This window comes from Eumetopias jubatus, unplaced genomic scaffold (assembly GCF_037043125.1).
Source record: "Eumetopias jubatus isolate StellerSeaLion01/CBP00866 unplaced genomic scaffold, mEumJub1_p1.0 scaffold_16, whole genome shotgun sequence".
Classification (NCBI taxonomy): Eukaryota; Metazoa; Chordata; class Mammalia; order Carnivora; family Otariidae; genus Eumetopias; species Eumetopias jubatus.
This window is the reverse complement of record NW_028274822.1, coordinates 86367157-86380675: the sequence shown is the minus strand read 5'-3', so window position 1 is coordinate 86380675 and position 13519 is coordinate 86367157. Positions and strand designations below refer to the sequence as shown.

The 13519-nt window shown below is 58.5% G+C and overlaps 2 protein-coding genes across 3 annotated transcripts in view; one reads left to right on the top strand and one right to left on the bottom strand.

Annotated features, from left to right (window-relative positions):
- The first annotated feature begins 462 nt into the window (after positions 1-462).
- Positions 463-11596, top strand: RHOF (ras homolog family member F, filopodia associated). Its single transcript, XM_028116485.2, has 5 exons — positions 463-655; positions 923-1010; positions 8986-9095; positions 9183-9317; positions 10027-11596. Exons 1-5 carry the CDS (start codon positions 530-532, stop codon positions 10186-10188), a joined length of 621 nt encoding a protein of 206 aa, XP_027972286.1. The 5' UTR covers positions 463-529; the 3' UTR covers positions 10189-11596.
- TMEM120B (transmembrane protein 120B) overlaps positions 9656-13519 on the bottom strand; it is a 43354-nt gene continuing 39490 nt past the window's right edge. For both annotated transcript variants that reach the window (XM_028116483.2, XM_028116484.2), the window contains one exon: positions 9656-13252. In XM_028116483.2, the coding sequence (XP_027972284.1) occupies positions 13139-13252 (114 nt within the window). In that variant the 3' untranslated portion in view covers positions 9656-13138. The remainder of the gene's footprint in view (positions 13253-13519) is intronic.

Sequence of the window (13519 nt, the reverse complement as noted above, 5' to 3'; positions counted from 1 at the left end):
GACACACAGCTGAGGCGGGGTACAGACAAGGGCCTTTTCCCAGAGCCTGAGACCACGGCTCCTGGACCCCTGGTGCTGGGGCAAAGATCCGCCAATCAAAGGGTCCCTGTCCGATGGGGGGGGGGGAGGCCGAGCCGGCCAATCAGAGGGTCCCTGCCAGAAGGCGGAGCCTGCCAATCAGGGGTGTCCGGCGAGGAACGGCGGAAACGAAACGATCGAATCTTGTCGATGGGGGGCGCGCCTTGACGTGCAGGGGAGGGAGTGGGAGCGGCGCTACAGGCCGAGTACCCCCGTTCCTCAGTTGCCTCAGTTTCCCTGGGAATGAAAGGTGGACGCCCCGAGCGGGGACCCTAACAAAGGAAAACTGAGCCTGGGAGGTGAGCCCGGGTGGCTGCCTGGCGGAGGCAATGCGGGCACATAGTGGGCGGGGTTTATTTCGCCCCGCCCCCTGGATCCCGCCCCCACCCCGGATCGTTCAGCCCCAGAGGTCCGCCCGGCGCGCGGTTGCCAGTGCTGGCTGCTCACAGCCATGGATGCCCCCGGGGCCCCGGGCCCGGGCCCGGGCAGGAAGGAGCTGAAGATCGTGATCGTGGGTGACGGCGGCTGCGGCAAGACGTCACTGCTTATGGTGTACAGCCAGGGCTCCTTCCCTGAGGTGAGGCCCGCCGGGGGGTTGGTGGGGGTTAGACTGCGGGGCAAACGGGCTTGGGACCACCGGGGGCGACGGATTGCCTTCAGCCTGCACCTTGAGCCTGGGGGTCCTGCGCGTGGAGAGGCAGCCGCCACCCGGGGCGCCCCCTCGGGAATTCCAGAGCCCAGCGAGGTGAGGGGAGCTGAGCTGGATGGGGTGAAGGGGGCGGCACAGCTGGACCCTGGGCCCCCGTCGCACCCCTTAAGAACCAGCCGACCCCTTCTCCGACAGGACTACGCCCCATCTGTGTTCGAGAAATACACGGCCAGCGTGACTGTGGGCAGCAAGGAGGTGACCCTGAACCTATACGATACCGCCGGTGAGTGCGCCTGCGCACCGAGGGTCCCTGGTGCCCGAAGGGTTCCCCCCCCCCCCCCCCGCCGCCCGGTCATCCCCCTCCGGGCGTCCCCGCCCACCAGCCCCTGTGGGGCCCTGACCTCCCAGCACTCCTGAAGGCCTTGGAGGGGTTCTGGCAGGGTGGCCCTGGAGGCTCAGAGGGTCTCGGTCGCCCCATCTTTGAAAGGAGGGTACTTGAATGAGGTGAACTCCTCGGCCTCTTAATGTGCTAAGAACCCACGGCTTCGTTCCTCTCCTGAGGTTCTAGAAAACCGTGGGCATCGCTTCTGCTTCCCATGGTTCCAGGATTTCGTGTGTTGCATGCTGTGGTCTCTTAAGATTCTGTGGGCTGCAGATTTGGGTCCCCTGGTGCTAGGATTCTGTGGGCTGAATTTCTGGGTCCTGTGGTTCTAGAATACTCCGGGCTACAGATCAGAGCCTGTGACTCCGGGATTTTGTGGTTGACGATCCTGAGGCTCCGGGGTCCTGTGGACAGAAATTCTGAGTTCCACACTTCTGGGATTCCATCGGCTACAGTACATGGTTCTGGAATTCTGTGGTCTTCAGTTTTGAGCCTGTAGTTCTAGGATTCGGGCTACATTTCTGTGTCTCCCTGGTTCCCTGGGGATAAACCAAGCACTGAGGAAGGAACAGAGCTCTAAGTCCAGAATAAGGTTCTCTTGGCCACCTGCAGCTCCTAATGCAAGTGGATTTATGCTAATCGGGTCAGTTATCAGAGTCCCCGTTGCAGCGCGGGGGGGGGGGGGGGGGCCGGTGCGCCAGGCGTCTGCCCTCAGGGAGCTTCCATCCTGCACTCAATCCCCTTCGGGGCTGAACCAACACTGGGGGACAAAGGTCAGGACCTCACCCAACCTCTCTGACTCAGGGTTTAGTGACCTGTGTGGAACCACGTCACCAGGTGCCCTGTCCACTGCCAGCCAAGCCTTGTCCATGTGAGGGGAAGTCTCCACTGGCCTTGGATGGAGCCAAAAGCCAGACTGCCCCACCCCCAGGCGGTGAGGAGCATCTCTCACTCCACCCTGGAGGGAATCAGAAAAGGGATCGTCCCCAGACTCCTCCTCCGTTCCTGACTTCAGCAGCCTTTACTGTATGGTGGGACCCACCCTACAGTGGCTTCTAAGGACCCCCCCCTTGTTGAATGAGGGCCCCAAACCGCTGCCCCTTGAACAGGGCCCTGCTTCCAGTCCTGTGAACTGAGAAAGCCAAAGGTTGCTGAGAAATTCCCCAGGGGTGTAGCCATAAGAGCAGTAAAACTTAAGTGTGTCTGGGATACTTTTAGTTTCACATACTTCCTGTCGGGGACCCAGGGAGGGGCAGGCCCATCAGCCCCACTTTGTGGGTGACGTGCTGGTGAGGCAGGGAGAGTTCACAGGATGGTTTTCACCCTCCTCCGTCCTCTGGGACCTCAGGGCCTCTCCTGTCAGATCCCTAGGGTTCACTGTTCATGGAAGCCTCCCCCATCAGACCCAGCACAGGGACCATTTCTGGCCTCGGTGGCCTCGGCCAGAGAAAGATGCTCAAAGAACATGTTAGGGCAGATTGTGGTGTGGAGGTTCCGGAAGGTTTCCATTTGGTGTAAGAAGAATTTGTGCTCACAGCTGCTGCAGGAGGAATTGGAGGGGCTCCAGGCCCAGTCTTCAGAGGCACGGGGACACCGCAGCGATGATGATCTTCCTGCCCCATGCTTTGGAATCAGACCTGGGCTTAGATGCTGGCTCCCTGGCTATGTGTCATCTGGGCCTCAGTTTCCTCATCAGTAATCAGGGCTAACTAAGTCTCGAGGATTATACTAGACCCATGTGATGTGTAACACAGGGGTCGGCTGTGGGGAAGGGCTAAGTGTTGTCATGATTTTTTAAGGCCACCACCCCCAACCCCCGCCCGGCCATTCAGGCTCAGACCCAAGCCCAACCTGTTCTGAATCGAAGGCCTACAGAGCTCCGAGCTGCCTCCCCCGACCCTCCCCAAAGGACTCTGGCAAGCCGCAGAGAAACAGAGCTGGGGGTTGAACGACTCCGTGGAGTCCTAGGGAAGTCGACAGGCTTCACGGTCAGCAGGACAGCCCAAGGAGAAATACTCAGGGAGAAAGAAACGTGGCCGCTCCTTCCGGGGTGTCCCGCTGTGACCCAGGAAGCCCTGTCTCAAGGACCGTGAAGGAGAGACTGGGTCATTCCTCTACCATATGCCAGCACCCAGCACGGTGCCTGAGGAATGAATGCAGAAGAGATTTGGAGGCAGAGGTGCTCCTGGAGAATGATAAAGGCAGTGAAACTGTCTCTACCCATGGCGGATGGAGATAAAAAATCAGTGGCAAAAAAGGAGGGCCAGGGGACCAACTAGAGGAAGAGACTAAGGGGGTGAGGGGAGTGGCTGAGCTGGAGACGAGTCTCATAAAGGTTGTTGTAGAAGGTTCTGGAACCTGCTGAGCTAGACCCCATGGTGGGGGATGGTGGTGCAGAGTGGCATCTTTCCAGCCAACCGCCAGTTACCAGAGCTATGGGACAGGGGTGGCCCCTGGGAGACCAGTCTGGCTGCTTGTCTCCATCCTGCAGAAGCAGATACAGATGCCACAGCAGTGGGAGGCTGGGTGGAGGGGTGACAGAGCTCTCCCTGCTGACAGGTGAAGGGGAGGCAGACACAGTGAGCACTTTGCCCTAGCAGCCTTGCCTGCTGTGGGCCCTGACACCCTCAGAGGCAGGAAGCTGTGGTGCAGTCTCAAGTTTCCTGGGCAGAGGGGAGGTGGAGGTAAGGTGGGTTGTTAAGACACCAACTAGAGATGGAGCTCTCCGGGCCTTGGGGTGGGGTCCAGGGGTGGGGCGTCACAGGGCCACCTCTGGCCCAGGAGGTAGGGAGCTGTGATCCCCTTCCCAGCCTGAGATGGGAACAATAGGAACAGTGGGTGGGTGGGGGGCAAAGGAGTTGCTGAGACAGGGAATCAGGGAGCAGGGATGTCTTAAGAGCCAGAAGCCCTGGGGGCTTGAAGAGCTGAAGCTGCGGGCCATGCAGAACGTGGGCTCCAGGCTGGGGCTGCCCCAGCCGCTCCCGCCTCTGGGGAGGAAACGCAGGTGGGCGGACCCCAATAGCAGTAAGTGGGTTCCTCTTCTGGCAGCTTCCCCTTCTCATGTGGCCTGCGCCCCTCCCCTGACCAACGCCCTGGCTGGAGCTGGGAACCACCTGCTCTCTCTGTGGCCAGCAGATATGGGGATCACTGTGGCCCAGTGACACCCTCTTCTCAGCCTAGCTCCAGGCCTTAGAGACCCCTGCCCCTGGAAAGTGACTGACACAACAAAGCTCCTTCCCACAAAGGAAATAACCCTTGTGCTAAGTGAGAGAGAGCCTCACTTCCTCCCCGCCCCACAGCCCCACCAGCTTCAGGAAAATGGGCCACTTCAAGGGGAGCTGTGGCCCAGAAGATCTTTCCTTGCTAGAAACAAACGCATCCCTTTGCACGTAACTCCGTGCAAGCCCATCTGCAAAGGCCAGAGTAGGACCCCAGAGTGCCACTGGACAGGTGACTTGGCCCCTTTTAAGTCTTGGCATCAGTGTGGGTAAATGGGGAGGGTAATACTATCACCTTGTGCCTGGGGGGCCCCCTAAAGCTTGTGGGTCTGAAGATCTGGGGTTAGATCCCCGCCCAGGCCCCCAGGCCCTGGAAGTTTCTGTCTTAATAGTAACCCTAGTAACAGTCCTTCACCTTTGTTCGGCACTGCTTAGCCTACAAGTCCTTTACTTCCAGTATCAGAGACAGGGCTCTCGCCGCCTCTGCCAGACAAGGAAACTGAGGTCCAGAGAGGGAAGGCACCCAGGTCACAGAACGTGAGTCTGAGTGTAGCCTGTTTCTCCTGACTCCTACAGGAGAGGCGTCCAGGACCCTCCACGTCTCCCAAGGGGACATGAGGTCAACATGTTCATCATTTGCAGGCCTGGTCCCCACGTGGAGGTCCACACTGAATCTTGGGAAAAGTTGAGCCAGGCACAGTCAAGTCAGGAAGGCAGCCTGGAGGAGAGAGCTAGGATCTGGGCTGGCTGCCCATTCCCTCCCAGAGCCCCCCCGCTCTCTCTCTTGAGATACCTGTGTTGGCAGCCTCTTGGTCAGGCCTGGGGCTGTAGGGCCCCTACCCTCTGGAGTGGACTGAGATAGAGGCACCCCCAGTAGTCTTACCTTGGTCCTCTCTCTTTTACAGAGCGTCCCCTTAGCTGTGTGACCTTAAGGCGACTCACTTCACCTTTCTGTGCATCAGTTTCTGCATCTGTAAAATGGGGATGACAAGAGCCCTGCCTTGTTAGCATCGTAATGAGGAATGACGGGTTAGTGCAGGCAACGGGCTTCAAGTGAAGCCATGAGCGAGCATAATGAGCCTTCATAACGAGGGAGCCTATTGCCGACACGTGTTGTTGATATTCACTCTTTTTCGTATCGTTATCAAGGCTCACCTGCTTCTCACATACCCATTTCACAGGTGAGGAAACCATTTGTAAGGCAACAAGGTCCAGAGGTTGATTCCCAGCTGGGAAGTCCAGGAAAGGCTTCCTGAGAGAATTTTTGGCAATTTTAGAGTGGCATGGCAGACACTGACCTTGGAGCTGACTGAGTTGGCTGCTCCAGCTCACAGGGAACCTGTCTATGACCTTGGAAAAGGCCCCTCTCAGCCACATGGGCTCCTTACAGGAAGAACTTTCTCGGCCTAGCGTACCTCCCAGGGTGGCTGCTTCAGTGAACCCAGGTGACCGAAGTGAAATGCTCTTGCTGAAAGCCAGAAAGGTTATCACTAGCCCATATTCACACACTCACGTGTTTGTTCGTTCATTCACCCAACAGTTACTGAGCTCGCCTGTGTCCCAGGGGCTATAACTGTCCTCAGGGGCTTCTCTGCTCATGGGGCAGACAAAACCAAACCAAAACCCAGCAGCAGGGAGTGACACGTACTCAGAAGAATAATAGAGCTATGGTCGGGCGTGGGGCAGTAGTCAGGGAAGCTCTCCCGGAGGAGGTGACGTTTCTGCAGAGACCTGAAGGAAAGGAGGGAGCAAGGCATGCTGCTACCTGGGCAAGAACCTTTCGAAGAGGGACGAGGGACGGGCAAGGGCAGAGGCCGCGGGGGAGGGGGGCTCAGTCTGACTTCCTCCTTGCAGCCAGCGCACTGAAATCCTCCCCAGCCGGAGTTGCTAAACTCCCTGGCCCCGCGCAGCCCTGCTCTCTGCTGCATCTGACGAGAGCGGAACGGCTTCGGGCAGCAAGCAGCCAGGCCTGACTGGACGCCTGCCAGGCGCCAGGGATGATTTTAAAGGACAGATGTGGTCCCTGCGCTCAGGGCGCTGACAGGCCCCAGGGAGACAGGCCCAGGTTGTGGACACCCGGGGCGGGGGGCAGATGCTGCGTGGTGAGGGAAGGCCTCTCCGAGGAGCCCGCCGGTCAGGATGAGGGAAGCCGACAGAGCACAGGAGGCCCATTTTACAGCTACTTGTCCACTCCCGCCAGATTTCTAATGGGGAATAGACATGCACATTGTACCAGAAGTAGGAGCTTCATCATTACATCGTAGGGGCCCAGAACCTACGTTGGCACAATGCAAAGCAAAACAGCGTTGCTGGCTATCAGCAGGAGGAGTGCTCGGCCAGGACCCTGCTGGACTGGGGTCGGGCCCTGGCTGGGCGACTGCGGCAGTGACCTCGGGCAAGTCACTTCTCGGAAGCTCAGTTTCTGTGTAAATGGAAATATTCTTCACTTCCTGTCTAGCCCATCAGGTGATGGCTGCAAGGATTTCTTAACGGTTCATAGGCAGAAGCGCTCTAAAAAGCGTATAAAGCATAAAGTGGTGTTATTGTGAGGAGGTAGAGAGAAGACAGTTATCCTGAAAAGGGAAATAATGTGGACATTCAGTTTGAATGTTTTAAAGTAAAATGCTAAGAAGAAAATGGGGGCGGTGAGTAGGGAAGGCATTCCAGGTTGCGGGGGGACAGCAAGTACAAAGGTTCTGGGGCACAAGAGCTTGGTGGGTTTGAGAAACAGCAGGGGTCGGGGGGCTTGGTGGGGGAAAGGTCAGGTCTGTGGGTGCCAGGTCCTGTGGACCCTTGGGAGATGTTTGGATTTTATACAAAGGGCAATAGGGAGCTATTGAAAGTATTCTTCGTTGGAGGGAGAGAGGCAGGATCTTCCTTATGTCTTAGATCCAGCCAGCTGCCAGGTGGAGAATGGATTGTTGAGGGGCAGCAGCAGATCATGGGAGACCAGCGGTGCCTTGGACGGGGATGGTGCCATGCTGTCCAGTAGAACTTTCTACAGCGATGGGATGTCCTGCACCCGCGCTGCCCGTCCCGGGAGCCACTGGCCCTGTGTGGCAATTAATCACTTGAAATGTAGCTGGTGCAATGGAGAACCTGAATTTTTAATGTTAATTAATTTAAATAGCCGCATGGGGCTAGCAGCTACCCCATTGGACAGCACGTCTAGAAAGACGTGGACCAAGATTAGGAGAGGGGACAGTTTGGAGGAGCTGGGCTGGAGCAGCATCCTGGGTGGGTTTCCCAGCAGTTACAAGGACTTCTCCAGCTTGGTGATGAGGGCAGAAGAGTCTGAGTCGGCCGGTCCCTGACAGTCCCTCACTCCGTCCACAGTGTTGGGGGGACTCTGGCTGAATGGCAGCATGGAGTCCTCCTGGCCCAGCCTCTGTCCTAGCTGTGAGTCTCGGTCACACTGCACACCGCAGGAGTCCTGGATTGAGGGACAGCCAGGGGGAAGGCGGAGCGTGGCAGTGTCCCTGGCAGCAGCTGGGGGCCAGGAGGACGAGATTGTGGCCTGTCCTTGCTCAATGGAGAGGCCAGCTTTGGCAGGGAGGGAGGAGGGCAGGCTGGCACCACCCAGGCGCCCCCAGGGTGGGGGGAGGGGCCGGGGACTCCTGGGCCTCTGTGTTCCAAGTCCTGGAAGAAAGTCACCTTTCTGCCTTTGCAGAGGTGGCTGGAGAGCTGCCAGGGAGCCCAGAAGGCTCTCAGTTCTCACTGGGGGAGTTTTTAAATAATACTAGGGCATACCCGTGACTCAGGGCAGGGCATCATCCTGGGCCTGCTTCTGGACCGGGGCAGAACGACCACAGGACATCACCGCTGAGATCTGAGTGCAGCCCGTGGGTTGGGTTAGAGCCCGGCGCCCGTGGTGGTTGCTCCAGCTTGCTAGTTCTACAGGAGGTGATAGGACACGCCTGTTCTTAGAAATCCGCAAGGACTCTGCTGGGGTGAAGCTGCAGAATGTACGCAATGACTCTCGCCTGCTCAAGGGTTTTTACGTGTACAAAAGGCAAGTGGGGCAACATGTAAATACTCAGGAATCTGAGGGAGTTCTTGGCACCCTTTTTGCAACTTTTCTTTAAGTTTGAAATTGTCAGTTAAAAAAATTACTAAAAAGCATTAAAAAACCACACCCAGCCTTGGTGTCTGATTCAGTCGGTGCATGCAGAGGAGGGCCAAGCACCAGCCGACTCCCCAGGTGAGCCTGACAGCAGCTGTGCCCAGCCACCCAGCACTCTCCTCCTGGGGTGTGCCAGAAGGGCAGGAGGAATTCAACCCAAGGCCCCGCCTCTCGGCCTGGGGGGGTCCCCTCCCAGATCCTGCAGTGGCCTGGTCCCACCCAGCCCCCCCAACCTTCTTCCCGGAGGGGAGTTGATTTGGCGGGCGGGGCGGGGCGGTGGGTGGGCGGCGGGCAGCGCGGTAATTGCCATGGACATAATTGCTAGCAGGTTCTCCAGCTTCTCCTGATTACCCTGTAATCAGACCCGGTTCTGAGCACCGCATGGGTTTTATCTCCTGGAACCTTTGCTACTGTGGGCTGCCACGTCTGTTTTACAGATGAGCAAACCGAGGCCTTGGAGACAGAGCCCAGACAGGGGACTCAGGTGGACAAGGAGGTGGTGCCTCCCTGACCCCTACCTCCTCTCCCATTTCAGGGCAGGAAGATTATGACCGGCTGCGGCCCCTGTCCTACCAGAACACCCACCTCGTGCTCATCTGCTATGACGTCATGAACCCCACCAGCTATGACAACGTCCTCATCAAGGTGAGGCCCGTGACCCAGCCAGCCTGCCTCAGGGGTGGGGCCCACGGATCTGGCCTCAGCCCTGACTCCTGCCCTCTCCCTCCGCAGTGGTTCCCTGAGGTCACACATTTCTGCCGTGGGACCCCCACGGTGCTCATTGGCTGCAAGACAGACCTGCGCAAAGACAAGGAGCAGCTTCGGAAGCTCCGGGCCGCCCAGCTGGAGCCCATCACCTACATGCAGGTCAGGAAGGGGTCTCCGCTCTCCCCCCTCCCTCTGCTTCCCTACCTCATTTCATCCTTATAACCCGGAGGTGCGGACTGTTCGCATCCTCTGTTTTACGGGAGGAACCTGAGGAACCTGAGCCCCGGAGGGGTGAAGAGGTTGAGAGTCATACAGCTGACGTGCAGCGTAGCCAGGATACTGCCCCGTCTGCCCCAGGGTACTGGAGGGGCAGGCCTTGTTCGAGAGCAGGGATCCCCTACCCGTGAGAGTCCTGGGCAAAACCAAACCCCGCGGCTTTTCTGGGCGAGGCATGGGACGGGACAATAAAAGGAACACAAAGGAAAACTAGTAAGAAAGTTTAATAAAAAGGAAGAAGCATTAATAAAAGTAAATTTTAGAAGTAGAGCTAGTTTTTACTGTCCTCGCCAGTTCCATTGCCTAAATGGGGCCTGAGGTGGGAGGGAGGGCAGGGTAGAGGCAGGATGGGGCTTCTCTCCAACCGCCACCGCTGGAGCCCCTGGGCCGCACCACAGGCCCTTCTGTTCCATCCACACACACTGCTGGGGGCTGGGCCTGGGATGGGGGGAAGGGGGCTCCTCACCAAGACCACCCTCCCTTCGGAGAGCCCCCAAAGCCAGCTCCAAGTTCCCAAATCCATAGGGGGGTGTCAGGAGGTGCCCCATGCTCCAGGCCCCTCATCTAATGCCGGCCCCTCCCCGCTCCCCAGGGCCAGAGTGCCTGCGAACAGATCCAAGCCGCCCTCTACCTGGAATGTTCTGCCAAGTTTCGGGAGAACGTGGAGGATGTCTTCCGAGCGGCAGCCAAGGTTGCCCTCAGTGCTCTGAAGAAAGCACAGCGGCAGAAACGCCCGTTGTGTTTGCTGCTCTGACCCCTCCGGGCAGGGCACACAGCCCTCATGCAAGACTGACAGGGCCCAGGCTGCCAGGCCCGGACTGCACCCCGAGATCCTGCTCCGTCCCCAGCTTCCCAGCGGCACTTTGAGTTGGGTGTCTCCCTGTGTCTGGAGCCTGTGGCTAGACTCTTAGAACATTCTGGAGATCTCTCCTTCCCCAGCTGGGGCTCTGACCCTGAGCTCACCTCCGGGTTCCCCCGGGAGCTGGGCCTGCATGGAGGGGGGTGAGGGTGCTGGACTCAGTCTCTCTGTACCCTAGAAGCAGCATTTGTCCCTAGGACTCGGGAGTACACAGCCTCCCCCCAGCCATGTGTGTTCCCCCTTTGCACACCCGATAGGTCCTGAAAGCCTGTGCTTGAAACAAACAACTACATCTGGTACATGGATAAATGTGGATTTGTCAGCGCTCCACACGGCCCCCCTCAAGCCCGCTACTCCGCGTCACCCGCCTCCCTGGGCTCGAGATAGGCACGGCTGCATCCTCCAGCTTCTGGCTTCCTTCCTCCAGGAACACGGGGGCCACAATGGGACGGGGACTTATCGGGACAGCACACACACCAGCCCCGGACTTGGGGGCTGGCACCGGCCCCCACCCCTCACCCCCAGAGGACTTCAGACTCCGCCTTTGGCTGGGCTGCCATCTTTCCAGAGCTGGGTGCACATGCCCAAGGGGGAGTAGAGACTCAAGAAGCAGAAAGTACCCTGGACCACCCATCGAGCCCCCTGCCCAGGGGCTCCTCACCTGCAACCCCCCACTGCCGGAAAACTCAAGACAGAAAGTGACATCAGCCCCAAATGATCATGGGCAAGTCCCTTCTCTCTACAGACTGTTGCCTTATCTGCAAAAGGACAGCACTGACTCATTTTAATAGTCATCACGCTCCCTCCGGTCCCTCACAGCCCCCGCTTCTGCCAAGCTGAGACTATCCTGGCTTCCTACGAGAACACGCAACCCCCAGCTGCAGATTCACTGAACCTTCTGGAAGGTCGGGCCAGGAGTTTTTAAACAAGTGCTTCAGGTGATGCCACTGCCCCGGAGATTGAGAGCTGCTTGCTTCCTGAGTGAGCTACAAGTCAGTGTTACTGAACCTGAGATAATAGCTTGAGGTGGCTCCTGCCCTCCCGGGGATCTCCTGCCTCAGCACCTACTAAGCCTGAGCCTCTCTGACGTCAGCTGCTAAGAGAGAGACTCCTGTGTTCCACCCCATCCCACCTCACCCCACCCTGGTTCCCCAAGGCCCTGCCATGCCCTGGGGAGTCCGTAGAGCACTCAATCCAAGGGCTCGTGGACACGTGACGGTACAGGATAGAGGTTAGAAACCATACTCTGTGGACCAAATCTGGCAGCTGTGTGTTTTTGTAAATAAAGTTTTGTTGGGACACAGCCACACTCATTTATTTGGGCATTGGCTGCTTTGGCCCTAGAACTGCAGACGAGGCAAACTGTGACAGATTATCTGGCCCTTTACAGAAAGTTTGCTGACTCCTAGTCCAAGGAAAACCCGAGTGCCTCAGGGCCCGACGGAAGACCCAAGTGAGGGAAAGAGGGCAGGTATAAAAGGGAGTGGTGGGGTCTGCGGCACACTAGGAAGCAAGCACCCCATCCCAGGCAGGCAGCTCAGCCCAGCCAAGAGCTTTCCATTTTTCTAGGGAAGGTAGAAATCTGGGTTTTTATGTCGACTCTTACTGGGGTGGAAGGGAAATTTCATATTTTTTTTTTTTAAATTAACAATTAAGAAAGCTTCAACTCCTCTGGGGGCCAAAGCATGGCTATGGACACGGGCTGTGAACTCTGGTCAGGGGATTTGTAGGGAGGTAGTTAAGGGTAGCTGAGACCCACGTGTGGGAGAAAGGCTGCAGCTGGTGTGTGGAGCAGGGGCGGAACATTCAACCAAATCTGCTAGCTTCTTCACCCTCCCACAAATACAGAATCGGACACAAGGTGACCAGCAGTCTTGTCCTGGCCTCCCGGGTGCCACCTCCTGGAAGGGAGCCTGCTCAGACTCTCCCCACCACATTCCAGAACCTGAGGGGAAGGGAGGAAGGCGGGGAGGGTGGGCAAGCTACATGATGCCTTAAGTCTCAGCCAGCGCTGAAGACCCACTCTCTGAGAACTCAGTGCAAGAATTCCGGGAAGTGGGCTGAGGGGTGGGGGTCAGGAAGCCAAACTCAAGTGTCAAAAAAAAAAAAACCAAACAAAAAACCCCCCTCAAACCACCCAAGGGATGCCGAGGCTGGGGCGTCCTCTGGTGGTCACTGCAAACCGTCCCGCCTCGGGCCCACCCCAGGGGCCACGCCGTCGGGGAGGGCGGGCAGCTGTGCGCACGTAGCGCACAGGCTGGAGACTCGGGGAGCGCAAAGAGCAGAAGGCACAGACAGACAGTGGTTCTCCGAGAACTTAAATAGCCCCACCGCGGAGCAGCGTGGAGAGCTTACAGCAGAAGCGGTGTGCCCCGAGGCGGGAGGCCCCACAGGCCGCCGAGGGGTATCCTTCCGCCCGCTGGGGATCACGAAGTAGCCGGTGGGCACCCCAGACCCCAACCTGAGGGGCTCCCTGAGGCTTTAGGCCCCCCCACCCCCACCCCAGGAAGACTGACCCAGGCTCAGCCGCAGCCAAGACGGCAGCGAGGGAAGACTGCAGGTTCTAGGGCAGTCGGGAGGAGCCCGTAGTAATACGTCATAAACAGGGAGGCTGGGGCAGGCGAACGCCGTGCAGACAGGCAGGGGTCACAGTGCCCTTGTCTGCCGGGGACCGGGGCCTTGCCCCCTCCCCGCCCTCCCCCAGCCCCGCGCTGGCCCCTGAGCCGGCTGCTGGCAGTAGCCACAGACACCGTGGGGAGAAATCGTGCCAGCTGGAACCCCCCGCAGTCTTGAACCCCGGAGGCTGGCGTGGCGGGGGGGAGAGGGGACGCACGGGTCCCTTGGCTCACAGCTTCTTCCCCTTGTTTCTGTTCTTCTGAAGTTTCGCGTGCACGACTTTGAGTGTGGTCAGGAAATTGCCCAGGAAGAGGACAAGGAACGTGAGCGCCAACACGAACACCTGGGCAGGGGCGTGCGAGGGGACCGGCCGGGGCGGCAGGGGGAGGAGAGGAAAGGAAGGAAAGGTTGAGCCAGCTCGGATCAGCTCCCCGCCGAGATGCCCCCCTGCCCACCCCCGACCCCCACCCCGGGGCCTCACAAGCGCCTTAGCACAAGCCACCAGCAAACTGCAGAGTTCCCACGGCAGAAAGCAGAGGTCTGGGCCAATTGCATGAAGGGTGTGAGTCCTCAGGGTCATGCAGGGCCCGGGAGGGCTTCTTCTCCTTTG